The sequence below is a fragment of the Zingiber officinale genome, chromosome 1B (genome assembly GCF_018446385.1).
Source record: "Zingiber officinale cultivar Zhangliang chromosome 1B, Zo_v1.1, whole genome shotgun sequence".
In the NCBI taxonomy this organism is placed as follows: domain Eukaryota; kingdom Viridiplantae; phylum Streptophyta; class Magnoliopsida; order Zingiberales; family Zingiberaceae; genus Zingiber; species Zingiber officinale.
The window spans coordinates 151,904,483-151,918,708 of record NC_055986.1 but is presented as its reverse complement, the minus strand read 5'-3'; the positions used below and the strand labels follow the sequence as shown (position 1 = coordinate 151,918,708).

Genomic DNA, 14,226 nt, shown 5'->3' with positions numbered 1-14,226 from the left:
CCGACGGATTGACTGGACTCGTCCACCTTACGGACACGCCGAGGAGTAGGAGCCCTAATCTCCGAACCTCGTTACATCCTCGTGTTAAGGTTTGATTTCTTCTCTTTCGTTTCTTTGTATTTTCCGCTGCGCTAACACGTTTTGTAGAAAGAAACGAGAGCGATTTGGGGCGGCTATTCACACCCCCCCTCTCTAGCCGAGTACGAAGGATCCTAACATATACAACAACTTCCAAGCGATCTTTCTGCTACAAACTGCTACCGAGACGGTCCCGAAGTGCTGCAACGAGATCCCGATGACCTGAAGCTTCGAAATTACACATTCTTGTTGTCGGTATACTTTTTCATTTCAAGTAGATTGTAATAACTCTGTAACCATTATTCGAGCTTATAGTTGTTGTCCACCGGAAGCGATTAACGATCGCGGGCCTTGGAGTAGGAGTCGCCACAGGCTCCGAACCAAATAACTACTTGTGTTCGCGTGTGCTTTTTTTCTTTACTTAATTCCGCTACGTATTTTTTACTCTCTTTTGAATCGAACGCGAAATAACCACGAGCACTATTCACCCCCCCTCTAACGCTTCTCGATCCAACACAATTGTATTTCTTTCTCAAGAATTTAAAATTTTTAAAGTCATCAAAACCATCGAGAATCTAAAAAAGCTCTGAATTAAAAAAAAAGAACAACATTAAGTTCTGACTTTTTAAGTTAAAACTCATTGATACTCGAAATTAATTTAAGAAATATAGATATATTTAAGGATTTACTAAGAAGTAATGTAATGTGATATAAATATAAGATTTGTAAGGTTATTAATTATTTTTTGATTGAAAGCACTTATGAATTGAATTTTATAAGAAATTGAATTCAATTCTCATGTTTAGAATGAATTGTAATTTAAGTTATGGAATTATTATGTTTTACCATTTTATTCTTCTCTTTTTTTCTTTTCTTTTTTTACAAAGAAGAGAGAATGAGGGCACAATGGACATAATATGGAGAATTGAATTCCCTATCTAAATCACACATAAAGATGTGTGATTTACTTTTGCCTTGTTTGATGGAATTAGAATTGAATTCCATATCAATTCTTAGCTAAAAAATCATTCCAAAATATGGAATTCAATTCCAATTCTAAAAGGAATTGAATTTCATATCATTGGCGATTAAGGAAATCATTTAGTGTTTATTTGTAAATTCAGTCCGATTTAAGTAAAAATAATAATTTTTTTTTAAAAAAAAATGAAGCTGTAAATGGGCGAAAGTCTCTTTTAGCACCTACTTGCTACATTATTTTTAATTAAAAATAATAATAACATGTTATATATGTACTATAATATATAAATACATATAAATTAGTATTTTAGTCCATAACTAGACTTATTAAAGATGTCTGAAACAAATTCTTTCTGGTAAAAAATTAATTAATTTTTTTATATCAGATATTAAATTAATAAAAATAAATATTATATTTAATTTTAATTAAATGATCGAGAAGAGAAATGTATATATATTTTTTAAAGTTGTCAATTATATTTATAGATTTTATATATAAAAAAATAATTCGAAAATTTTTAAAATTTTGACGGCGTTTAAAGTTCAAGCCAATCAATGTGTCCGGAACGCGTTCCGTCAATGAATTCGGCTGGATATCGAAGCCGTTGAGAACGTGTTCCATCAGTGATTGCGACGTGATGTCAAACCAGTTAGTTCGAGTGGCGCACGGCAGGGGCAGTGTGGGAATTTCATAAGAAACAGAAAAACTTGTAGAAAAAAAAAAATCTCGAACGAGGAAGGATGCCAGCTCACATCGCACTGCACCTCCGAATCTCTCCCTATCCTCCCAATTAATTGCTATTCCATAATTAAAATCTCCTTATCATTATAGAACTGTTCGCATAAATAAATAACTACGGCGCCGAGACACGACCCAAATTCCAATCGGAACACAAGAAGAAGAAGAAGAAATTCAATGGCCGCCGATCGGGTTAAGACGACTCTTCTCCTCTTCTCGCTTCTAGCGGCGTCGACGGCGGCGTTGAACGTGACGACCTTGTCCTTCGACGACGGCTTCTCCCACCTCTTCGGCAACGACAACCTCGTTCGCTCCGGCGACGGCCGCGGCGCCCGTCTCATCCTCAATCGTTACTCCGGTACTAATCCTCAATCCCTCCCCTGTTTCTTTTGATAAATCAAAGCTGCTTTGATTTGCGGTATTTGTGATGGTTTAGGATCGGGATTTATATCGCGCGATCTTTACCATCACGGATTCTTCAGCGCGTCCATCAAATTGCCCGCCGATTACACCGCCGGCGTTGTCGTTGCCTTCTATGTAAGTTTTTTCCTCTGTTTTCTTGTATCTTATTCTCGAGAAAATTGTTGTCAAATTAGTTCGAATTAATGGTTTCTATTCAATTAAGAATAATCGACATGGATGTTAAATTAAGCTTGCTATTCAATTCTGAATTGTAATCGAACTAGTATTGAAGCGGCTGAGTACGTGGTGTTGCAGAAACCCTCGGAAAGAAGGAATTTAGGTCGAGATAAAATTGAATGGATTTCTTGATAATGCAAGAAGCATTCAAAGTTGCTAGTCAAAATATATACCAGTTTTGATCTTTCTCTATGGTAGCATGATTTGGTATCTAGTGAAAACAAAATCACCAACATATGGCGATCGAAATAAGAAATCTCGGAATAACACTCTGTTAATGGATTTATAAATGCTGCTGAATGTTTTGGGTGGTGTGGTTGATTCAGGCTTCCAATGGCGACGTGTTCGAGAAGACACACGACGAGTTGGACTTGGAGTTCCTCGGGAACATCCGCGGTCGCGGATGGAGAATACAGACCAACGTTTACGGCAACGGCAGCACCAGCCGCGGCCGCGAGGAGCGCTACGTCCTCCCGTTCGACCCCATCGCCGAGGCACACCAGTATTCTATCCTCTGGACCGCCGACCGCATAGTGTAAGCTAATCTGTACTCGAGCTGTTTTTGATGCATGGTTTGCTTCAATCAATAGTATATTGGATGAATTTGCCTGAGGTGCAGATTCTACATCGACGACGTGCCCATTCGCGAGGTGGTACGGAGCGACGCCATGGGCGGCGACTACCCGTCGAAGCCGATGTCTGTCTACGCCACCATATGGGACGGCTCCACTTGGGCGACAGCCAACGGCAAGTACAAGGTAGACTATAAGTATGCGCCCTTCGCCGCCGACCTCTCCGACTTGGTTCTCCAGGGCTGCCGCGTTGACCCCATTCAACAGGCCGACTCCGCCCGCAGCTGCGCCGACGCGCAGGAAGAGCTTCGCGCCGCCGATATAGCCGTCATGACGCGAAGTAAGCACGACGCCATGCGGCGGTTCCGCAGGCGCTACATGACATATTCTTTCTGCTACGACACCAAGCGCTACCCGGTGCCCTTCCCGGATTGCGACATCATCCCCTCGGAGCAGAGTCGGTTCCTTGACTCCGGCCACTCGAAATTTCGCCAGGACCTTCGGAGGTCGCGCCGCCAGAGCCGTAAGCCGAGGCCCGCCGAGGAGATTAGCTATTAATGGTTAAATATAATTTTGTGGACTAATTGTCAAATAATAATCAGAATCAATCATGCCTTTCCTTTTTTGTACATGACTATTTGATGATCTTGCTGCTGGAAATCGACAATTCTTATCTGATATAGCTATTTGGGCAGGTATTTTACAATTAAGAAGCAATTGCTTCTTGTATAGATTATATAGTAATATATTATAATTATACAATACTGACTTTTCACGAGTTATTGCATTTATCCGTTTGATCCACAAGCGACAAAAATCCCTCTTTTGCCTACCTCTATCTCGATGAGAGCAAGCCAAAGCTCTAAGTTTTCATTGACATCATCCCCTCGGAGCAGAGACAGTTCCTCGACTCCGGCCACTCAAAATTTCGCCAGGACATTCGGAGGCCGCGCCGCCAGAGCGGTAGGCAGAGGCCTGACGATGAGATTAGCTATTAATGGTTAAATTTTGTGAACTAATTGTCAAATAATCATCAGAATCAATCATTCCTTTCCATTGCTATACATGACTATTTGATGATCTTGCTGGAAATAGACAATTCTTATTTGATATAGCTATTTGGGCAGGTATTTTACCATTAAGAAGCAATCGCTTCTTGTATAGATTATATATTAATATACTATAGTTATACAATACCGACTTTTCGAGTTATTGCATTTATCCGTTTGATCCAGAAGCGACAAAAAGCAAGCCAAAGCTCTTAATTTTTGTTGACATCATCCCCTCGGAGCAGAGACAGTTCCTCGACTCCGGCCACTCAAAATTTCGCCAGGACATTCGGAGGTCGCGCCGCCAGAGCCGTAGGCAGAGGCCTGACGATGAGATTAGCTATTAATGGTTAAATTTTGTGAACTAATTGTCAAATAATCATCAGAATCAATCATTCCTTTCCTTTGCTGTACATGACTATTTGATGATCTTGCTGGAAATAGACAGTTCTTATTTGATATTGCTATTTGGGCAGGTATTTTACAATTAAGAAGCAATTGCTTAGCTTCTTGTATAGATTATATATTAATATACTATAATTATACAATACTGACTTTTCGAGTTATTGCATTTATCCGTTTGATCCACAAGTGACAAAAGCAAACCAAAGCTCTAAATTTTTGTTGACATCATCCCCTCGGAGCAGAGACACCAGGACCTTTGGAGGTCGCGCCGCCAGAGCCGCAGGCAGAGGCCTGCCGATGAGATTAGCTATTAATGGTTAAATTTTGTTAACTAATTGTCAAATAATCATCATCCAATATTATTTTACGTTGTTACACTGTTATGGCGCGTCCTTTCCTTGTGCATGCAGTGTTGGGTAACTAGGGATACATAGGCTTGACCATGGGTTGGATTCGAATCGGATCTATTCAATAGATTGGTTACTTGTTGACCTGATTCAATAAGTCGGAATCGTAATTGGCTCATTTAGAGTTGATTGACCCATTTAGAAATGGGTCGATTATGGATCCAGCCCCAAATGAATCAGTGAATTGGTGATTCAAACGGTCACAATTCGTTAGTATTTGTTTTTAAAATAATTTTTTAAATTGATTTAGATTTTTTTTTTAGATGCGTCTTTTATTTAATAATATGAAAAGTGCAATTTAATATACATCAACTCATTCCCTTTAGATTTTTCAATATGATTTAAATATTTCAATATGAAATATTTCAAAAGTTAATTTTCAATCAATTTTTCTTGAAGTTTCTAACTACTATTTCGCCTTTAACTCGTTAAATTTACTAATCCCATTTAACTCTCTTAATGGATTCTTTGTTTTTAATTTATAAATGCTATTTCATTATAATATAATCAATAATAATTTATCAAATGATATAATTTATTCAATAATAAAATCATATATATAGAAAAAACTATTATTGACCATATAAAATTGATAAAAGATAGTTTGTGTGATATATATACATACAGGAATCTTACTGTGGGTCTCTCTCACAGCGTGCGGAATGCTGTTTTTTTTTCCTTTTATTTATTTATTTTTTTAAGATTCTAATTATGAGTTATAATATTAAACATAAAAAATAATTCATATCAAAATCTTTTTAGACATGTACGGATGGAATATCAAAACTCTGTATAAGAGAGAGAGAGATGGTACCCATGTCACACACCTTATACACGTTTAAAAAAAATCCGTTTGAAAATATATATATAAATATATATAGACAACTTAAATAACTTCATATTTAAAAAAAACAATCATATTTTTAAATATTTTTTAAAAATAAAATATAAATAATAATTTTGAGTAATTGTGAATTATGAATCGGGCAGTAAACTGATGATTCTATGAATTATAATTATTATTAAAAATTAAAGTTAGAGATCAAAATTTTTTAAACGGTAGAATTGACCATTTTAAACTGTTGTGGATCCATTGATTCTTCAATTTTGATTATTGTCATTTACACATAGCCACTCAACTTTCTCTTACCTTTTGTTTGGATGGAATGAGAAAAAATTCATTAATAATAGAAAGGGAAGGAAAGGGAGAGAAGAGTAACTTCCTTACCTCCTAAACTGATATGTAAGGAAATGAGTCATTTGAGGGGTAAAGGAGGACAAAATTCCTCTTCCCTCCCCTCATCCCCTTCCCTCACTTTTTTCCTAAATAGTTTTAAAAGTTATCATCCCTTTATTTATCCTTCCCTCACCTCCTCCCAAACATACAAAGACCGCACTTATAATATTTTAATATTTAACAAAGACCTTTTACATAATGAACTTTCTGAAATATATTACTGCCTAATCCATCTTCGACTCATTTTCAAGTCCATCCACCCTAGATCTCCACTTGCCCATTTCTTCTATTTCTTTAATGTTGCACTGGTGATCATCGGAGTTTTTCAACCTCGTAAAGCCTAAATTCTTTATTCTTTATAGTTTACGTGTTTCTCAAGCAAGTAATTTATCAAACTGTTAGTGCCATTATGTTACAAGTAGTCAAACTTAGTTAAGTAAGGAGATTGCTAATGTAATCATACCAAAATAGTCGAGGTCATTTATATATTTTTATATTTGGTCAAAGAATTTAAGTTATATTTATCGTAGATTAACATTTATTGAATACTTAATAATAAAAGAAGTTTAATAGGTGTTGGTAAAGGAAAAACTAAATAAGTGTTGGTAGGAAAGAAATCTAAGAGAAATTTACAATTAGAGAAATCCAAGATAGGTCAAAGGGTGCTTAAATACTCGACGGATACCAAACCAAATAAGAAAGTTTAACAGACGAGACCTCTTGGTAAAAATAAAAATATAAAGCATTCAAGTATACCACAATGCTAATTCGATCGTATAACATGATTCAAAAGTCTTATTTTACTCAACAATATATGACTCATCAGTGACAGTGAGTTACTTTTAAAACTCCATTATCTGTCAAATAGCCTCCAGGGTGAAGAAATCTCTTATAAAATATACTTCAATTGAGAGTTTCAGAGGAAGGATAAAAAATGTAGAGGAAAGACTCAATAAATGCATCTATTTTGTTAATTAGCTTTCAAATGCCCACCTTGCTCCCTAATAACGGTGTATCTTACCACGATTTCAACCTCAATTAATTATCGAATCCTCTCTAAATCCTCTCTACGTTAACGTAATATAGGGATGACTCGAATCGTCTCCTAATAAATATAATAGACAAATGATATCTTAGGATCAATTTATTATTGATTTTGGAGCAATAAATATAGTAGACAAATGATATCTTAGGATCAATTTATTATTGATTTTGGAGTTTGGTTCTTATAATAGAAACTGAGATTTTGTCGTGATGCAATTATCAGAGATAAAAGGGGCACTGAGCTAACCAACCTGTAACAAATAGAAAATCAAAAAAAAATGATTAACTAGATTGATAACGTCGAATCTGGGTGATCGGTTTGGTTCCACGGAAGTTTCCTATCGGCCACCAGGATAAATCGGGAAGCGCACGTGACGGCCAGGCCAGAAGCCATGACCCCGGGGACAACCTGAATATCCTACCACGGCACTATGACCCCGGGGACAGCAAATAGAAAATCAAGGAACTAAAGAACATACAATTTAAGGGAAATCATACTATGAATGCAAATCAACTCGTGAAATTGAAAAACAAGTAAATCTAACCTACCTAATCTACTGAACTGAATGAAACAAGCAAGAACAGTAGCACTGTGAACAATAATGTGCCAATTAACCAAATCTAGAGTTCGTATGAATCCAAATTCAATTGCATAAGGAAATTGAACCAGCATGTTTGCTATGATTAAATTCAATAGAACGGAAACTACAGATCAACCAATGAAGAAGTGCTTAATCAGATGATGTTCACAACTGAGCTAGGGAATCCCCAAGCTCGTGGTGTATAACTGTAAAGAAGAGAAAGATCGGCAGATGAGTGATTGGTGGAGGAGAAGCCGCCGGTTGGAGCCAAGCATGAGGAGGGCGTCAGTGATGGCTTGCTGATGGAATCCAAAGAAGGAGGTCAATCCCCTTAACCTCGGTGAATGAAGGTTAGTCGGAAGGGAAACCCCTTCTTCTCCGGTGGTGGCTTGCTATGGAAGATAAAGTTAGGGTGAAGAAGATGACGCCCGGAGCTCATGGCATGCGGATGAAGGTGGAAGATGAATCAGGAATACAGAAGGGAATCACCTTAACCTGATTCTGGTGATGCGTGGATGTGGAAGACGGTGGCGGCGCTCCGGTGGCCGACCTCTATTCTCTCCCGCACTCTCCAGTTCCCTCAAATCGCGATCCCTCTCCAGAGTTGTAGATTCCTCTATTGATGTAGCTTCTAGGGGTGTAAATGAGCCAAGCCGCTCGTGAACTATTCAAAGATCGATTCGATAAAAGCTCGTTTGAGCTCGTTTAATGAGGCTCGTTAAGATAAACAAACCAAGCTCAAGTTTCATAATATTCGGCTCGTTAGCTCGTGAACATGTTCGTTAAGATCATGAATCAACTTTTAAATAAAAAAAATAATACTTTTGATATTGAATTTATAGATTTTACATTCTACTTATGAAAAACATAGACAAATATATTAAATTTATTTAATAGAATAAAATTATAAATTATAACAAGAATATTATATATTTTTTTAAATATATAATTTAGTTTTTAATGAATATTTAAATTTATAATTTATAATTTATATTTATTAAGCTCGTTTAGACTCGATAAAAACTTGAATAAGCTCGTGATCCATGAATATATTCGTTAAATAAAGCTCGACCTCGGCTTGATTATAAACGAGTCAAACTCAAACATCCAAGAGTTCGGCTCGATTACACCCCTATTAGCTTCGTCAATTGAATCCCTATATCTGGATCAACAACTCCTATCAATCCAGATTTGATCCATGGAATGAGAGCACTTTAGATCTTATCCAAAGGATGAGATCTTCATACGTGATCATGATCCTCTCCCTCATAGATTGAATGGCTCGAGGCTTGATGATGGTTCAGATTACACCTTATCTTAGAGCATCCGTATCAATTTCCTTATTACTATATTTAAAATTTAGGATAAATGATTCACTTTATTAAATTTAAATTTAGACAATCACTTTACACTACACACTACAGCAACTACCCTAAAATTTTCATCATCCTTAATTTTTTTATTATTTTCTTCTCTTTCTTCTATTTGTTTATTATTATATTTATAGAATGAATGGAAGGAGAGAGATTGAAGAGATTGAGTAGAAGGAGAGAGATTAAAAAGAAATATTATTTTATTATTAGGATGGAGGTTTCATTATTCCCTAAATTTAGAGAATCATTATTCATCAAATCTAAATTTAGGAAAGGGATATGGTAGCTGATGCAAAGGTTTTTTAGCTACTCTATCCAAAATTTAAGGTAAAATCTTTAAATAGAGTAGCTGATGTGGATACTCTTAAATGGATGAATTCATATTACTCCGAATTAGCTTCTTCACTTAACCCTAGCTTTTAAACTCCGTCGGTTTGGTACAACTTGCATCTGTGGCTCGCCTTGATCTCCTAAAAAATCACATTCACATGTTTAGAATCTATACCACAATTATAAGCAAATTTGCATTAAGGCTCACGATGGATCCAACTCGTAAAACACTTAATAAATGCAGTTTAAAAAAAATGAGAGGATTAAAAACTTGAATATAGGATCTAAAATAATGCGATAAAATGATGGTTATCAAATCTCGACACTTATTCTTGCACCTCCCAAGCAAGCAAATAATGAAACAAACTAAAAATCATCTCCTAGATAATTCCCTAGCAATACTTAGAAGATAGTAAAAGGTAATTACTTAAGACCATCAAAAGATCAAAATATTAATGAATTCAATCCCTACATTAATCAATAAGTACGGTGATTTCAATCCACTTGAACAACTAAGAAAGATGCAACCTCACAATATAGATGTTTTCACTCTAGCTCTCACAATCATATACAGAAGTGGAATTCACTCAATGTCACTCACAACATTTCACTACCATAAGCTTTTTTATTTTCTTTCTCCACTATAAAAACATAGTATGTACGAATCAAAAGGATTTATTAAAAATAGAAATAGAGTCAACAAGAACTAAGTGAAGTGAGCAAAATGGGCAAAAGAAAAGACATCAATGAGGAAATAAGAGTACAACGATAACCAAGCCTTATCTCACTGGTGGAGTCGGCAATGAGGAAATAAGAGTACAACGATAACCAAGCCTTATTTCACTGGTGGAGTTGGCAATGAGGAAATAAGAGTATTGAAGGAATAATCCTAATGAGTTAGTTTGCAGCTAACATTGAACCTGTTTTACCACCAATTCTACTTCTCTTCCTTACTGTTTTACTCTCCCATTGAAGATTCTTCACTATTCCCTTGAAATCCTATCAAGTTCTGAAAATTTCAGATATGCAATGAAGTATCAAATTCAGCTCAGCATGTTTCAGAATTTAACTTCAATTGGGATTACAAGAATCAGATTCATTTTTTGACAAACAGAATTTCTTCTTGAGCTTTTCACTTATCAGAAAGTTGCACAAGAAACTTGGCACAACCTTTACAGATTCTGCATTTCAAAATTTGGATTCCAATGTCAGAATTTTTTTCCCAGAATTGAGGTAGGTGTCTGAATTCTGGATTTCCAGATTCCAGCTTCATCCTTTGCCGTTTGTTCTATATTCTTCTCCCATCTAAGGCAGTACATGCAAACTGGACTGCAATTCAGAAACCATTCCAAAGTGCCAGATTCTGAATTCAGTTTTTTTTTCCTTTATTATCAACTTCAGTTTCAGAATCTGGAATTCAAGAAAATTTCAGCTTGAATCATCAAGGCTTCAGCTTGAAAGAAGGTATTATTTGACACTGTAATGAGAACTTCGATTCTAATTGCCTCCAACCAGAATTAGCTTTGAACATTTGGCTCAAAGTCCTGTCTTGACAATTCTTTTGACAGTTTTTTGCCATTTTTTTTTCAGAGATCAAACAAGTTTCATCAGTTGTATGCCAATCAGGGATCAAAATTAGGAATAAATCTCAATAGAGTTTCAAGGCTTAATAGCAAAAGGTGATGGGACAAATTCCAAATCAATTCCAAACTGAACTGTAAATTCTATCTGATCTGTTATCAAATTACTTCGAATTATAGCAGCCTCCCAATTCTGCCTGAATTTATTGAGAATTGCATCCTTGTTATTCAGATGTAGGGTTTTCTGATTCTAAAACCAGCTGCTGTGATTCTAGTGTTGATTTCCTTGAGCCCCTCAAAGAATTCTCGAAATGGAGTTGATTTCTGAATTCTAGTTTCCTTTTTAGACTTAGGTTTCAGAATTTGGAATTTGAGGTAGTTCCTGCTGGAATCATGGAGAGTTAAGTTTAAGAGAGGATTTCATTTCACTAAAATGATTAGAACTTAAATTCACAGCGATGCTAATCAAAGATAACATAAGAATTTGGCATACACAAACAGGTTTTTGAATTCATTGGCTGCTGTATACAATCCCATATAATTTCTGCAGATTATACTTCCTGAAAAAGAAAAGTTGCAATTGCCACATCTCTCTCAAAGGTCAACCCAGCATTTCAGATGCAGAAGTTCTTGACAGCTCCCAATCTTGTAATTTAAGATTTTGTTGATTCTGAACTTAATATACTTGGTGACGGTCCAAAGTTCACCATTTCTTTGAGCTATTGAAGATGCCTTCTTGTTACTCAGATGCAGGGATTACTAAATCTAAGACAACTGCTCTATTTCAGCTTCAGAAATCAGCTCCCAGAATGCACACTGATCAAAGCCCTCATTCTGAGTTTCTTCAACTGCTATCCAGATTTCTCATCCTGCTGAAGTTGAAGGACTCCTAATGACTGAATTGGTGACAAATGTTATGGTTGATGGAATTACAATCAAAATCCCATATTAAAAATATATATAAAAAAATCATGAAATTATAAGATAAAAGATATCTTTATTGGTATGAGACTTTTAAGTAGAGCCCAAAAATAAATCCACGAGAATTTAGATCCAAAGTGGATAATATCATACCATTGAAGTCATATCAAGCTGGAGTCATGCGGGGAACCTTAATAAAGGAGGTGGAGAAGGCGCGCCGGACCATGGGAATAATGGTAGGGAGCTTCCGGTAAAAATCCAGGATAAAAAAATATGGTACCATCACATTAGTGGCCCCCTCACGACTGCCCCACGTCATTGTGAGAGAGTTCACTAGAAATTCAAATTGGTAAGTGCATGAGTGGGAGTCCACAAAGGTGATGAAATTCCCTGTCGAGTTTTGACCCCCTACCACTACAACTATTATCCCATGCACTTACCAACTGAGACAGTCATGTGAGCCATAAAAATTCATAATAAGCTCTTGAGGTAGGTAGTGCAGGCCTTTTGGTATAGCCCAAAGTGTTAAAGTCACACATTGAAAATACATGAAAAAAAATTATGGGATTATAAGTGGAAAATATCTCTATTAGTATAAGATATTTTAAATCGAATCTAAACATAAAACTTAGACATAAAATATATAATATCATATCATTATGGAGATATGTGAATTCTAATAATCAACAATGGCGCCACTTAATAACTGAATCCTGTATGACACCTAACATTCAAAGCTTCCTCCACAGAAACAACAGCTAGGGAAAGAATAGAATTCAGTAGCTCAGTTTTATCGTGATCCACATTGGAAATACCGGATTGCTTGGCCAAACTAAGAGGTCTACCCCAGTCACAAAAAAGAATTCTTATTATATCTCCTCGTTCTCAAAGATTTGTCAGTTGAGGTCATTGAAAACTTTCTATTTCTCCTCAACCTCAAAGGTGTTCTAGGTCATGGGATCAAATTCTAATTGTCCTTATCTAATTGAGAGTTCTGTCTAATTCACAGGATAAAGTTCTTATTATCTCTCCTAACCTTTACAATTTGTTTTGGAGAAGATGAGGGAAGGGTACGTAAAGGGAAAGTGACATTTTCCCTTTATTGGGAAGGAGGTGAGGGGAGGAAGGGGGAACTTTTATCCTCCTTTACCCCTCAAATGAACTATTTTCTTACACCCCAAAGCAGGGTGTAAGGAAATTACCCTCCCTTCTCACTCCTTCCCTTCCCTTCCCTTCCCTTCCTATTAATGAACCTCCCCTCACCCCATCCAAATAGAAGGAAAAGGTTTACCTAAGTCATGGATCAAGTTATTATTATCTTATTCAAACTAGACCTTGTCTCCAGATTGAGCTCTCGCCCTGAGTCCTGACAACTCTACAATCAATCTTTAGATCTCTTTCCCAAACCCTATTTGAGAATCGTGCTCTCCTCTTAGCCCAGTGGGTTTGGGGTCAACCTCTTTCCACCATATTCAGTTAAGTTGATTTCATATATAATCATTTTCATCCCAATAATTTTCTTATTCAAAGTTCACATTTTTTATGTTACAAAATCTAGTTGAGTAGAAGGTCACAAGAAGGAGACTCATCAAAGCCTCCATGATAAAATTGTGATGTATTATTGAAATTTTTTTCATAATGGATAGCGGATCTGAAAATATTGTCATGATGGATCTTCATATGTACTTGTTACCTAATCTAATTAATATTTTTTTTATCAAAGCCCAGAACTGATTATCGACGTTGCCTAATCTATTTAATAATTTTTTTTATCAAAACCTCCATGGTATACAAGAAGCTCGGCCTTGTCACTTCCAACTCGAAGTCTCATTAGTGGCCGACCTTTGAACCTTGGCCTTGTCCACTCTCAGCTTCATCATCAGGGAGGCCTTCTCTTTGAGGATCGATCTCTCCAGCTCGGCCTTGCACACTTCTAGCTCCACTATCAGGGAAGCTATGTTTTGATACATGACCTCTTTCTCTTAAATGGCCATTTTCAGCTCAACCGGATTGCTTAGAGGCACATTTCAACATGACACATAATATCCTACTGACCTACAAACTAAGTTGAGTCTTCTACACCGTAACTCAACTTGAGGGAGGGCCTAGTGATGACATCACTAGGTCAGTAGGTCATACCTGTATGGCTCCATTCCACACTAGCGTATCATACGGGTTCATACCAAAACCAACGGGTTCCTATGAATTATTGATTATTTGGTCAATTATCAAAACAAATCCATTGAAGAAAAATAAGTGAAGTTGTTAGCAATCTAAATACCACGCAACAATC

At 36.4% G+C, this 14,226-nt stretch overlaps 1 protein-coding gene across 1 annotated transcript; it reads left to right on the top strand.

The window, feature by feature from the left end:
- Window positions 1–1,889: 1,889 nt before the first annotated feature.
- On the top strand, window positions 1,890–3,684 carry LOC121985173 (probable xyloglucan endotransglucosylase/hydrolase protein 30). The gene is made up of 4 exons (XM_042538471.1): window positions 1,890–2,153; window positions 2,232–2,332; window positions 2,761–2,969; window positions 3,054–3,684. The coding sequence occupies exons 1-4, from the start codon at window positions 1,973–1,975 to the stop codon at window positions 3,562–3,564; spliced, it is 1,002 nt and encodes a 333-aa protein (XP_042394405.1). The 5' UTR covers window positions 1,890–1,972; the 3' UTR covers window positions 3,565–3,684.
- The last annotated feature ends 10,542 nt before the right edge of the window (window positions 3,685–14,226 follow it).

Coding starts and splice junctions, on each gene's coding strand:
- LOC121985173 (XM_042538471.1), top strand. CDS start 1,973: ATGGCCGCCGATCGGGTTAAGACGACTCTTCTCCTCTTCTCGCTTCTA. Junction 2,333..2,760: donor GCGTTGTCGTTGCCTTCTAT/GTAAGTTTTTTC, acceptor TGGTTGATTCAG/GCTTCCAATGGCGACGTGTT. Junction 2,970..3,053: donor TGGACCGCCGACCGCATAGT/GTAAGCTAATCT, acceptor CCTGAGGTGCAG/ATTCTACATCGACGACGTGC.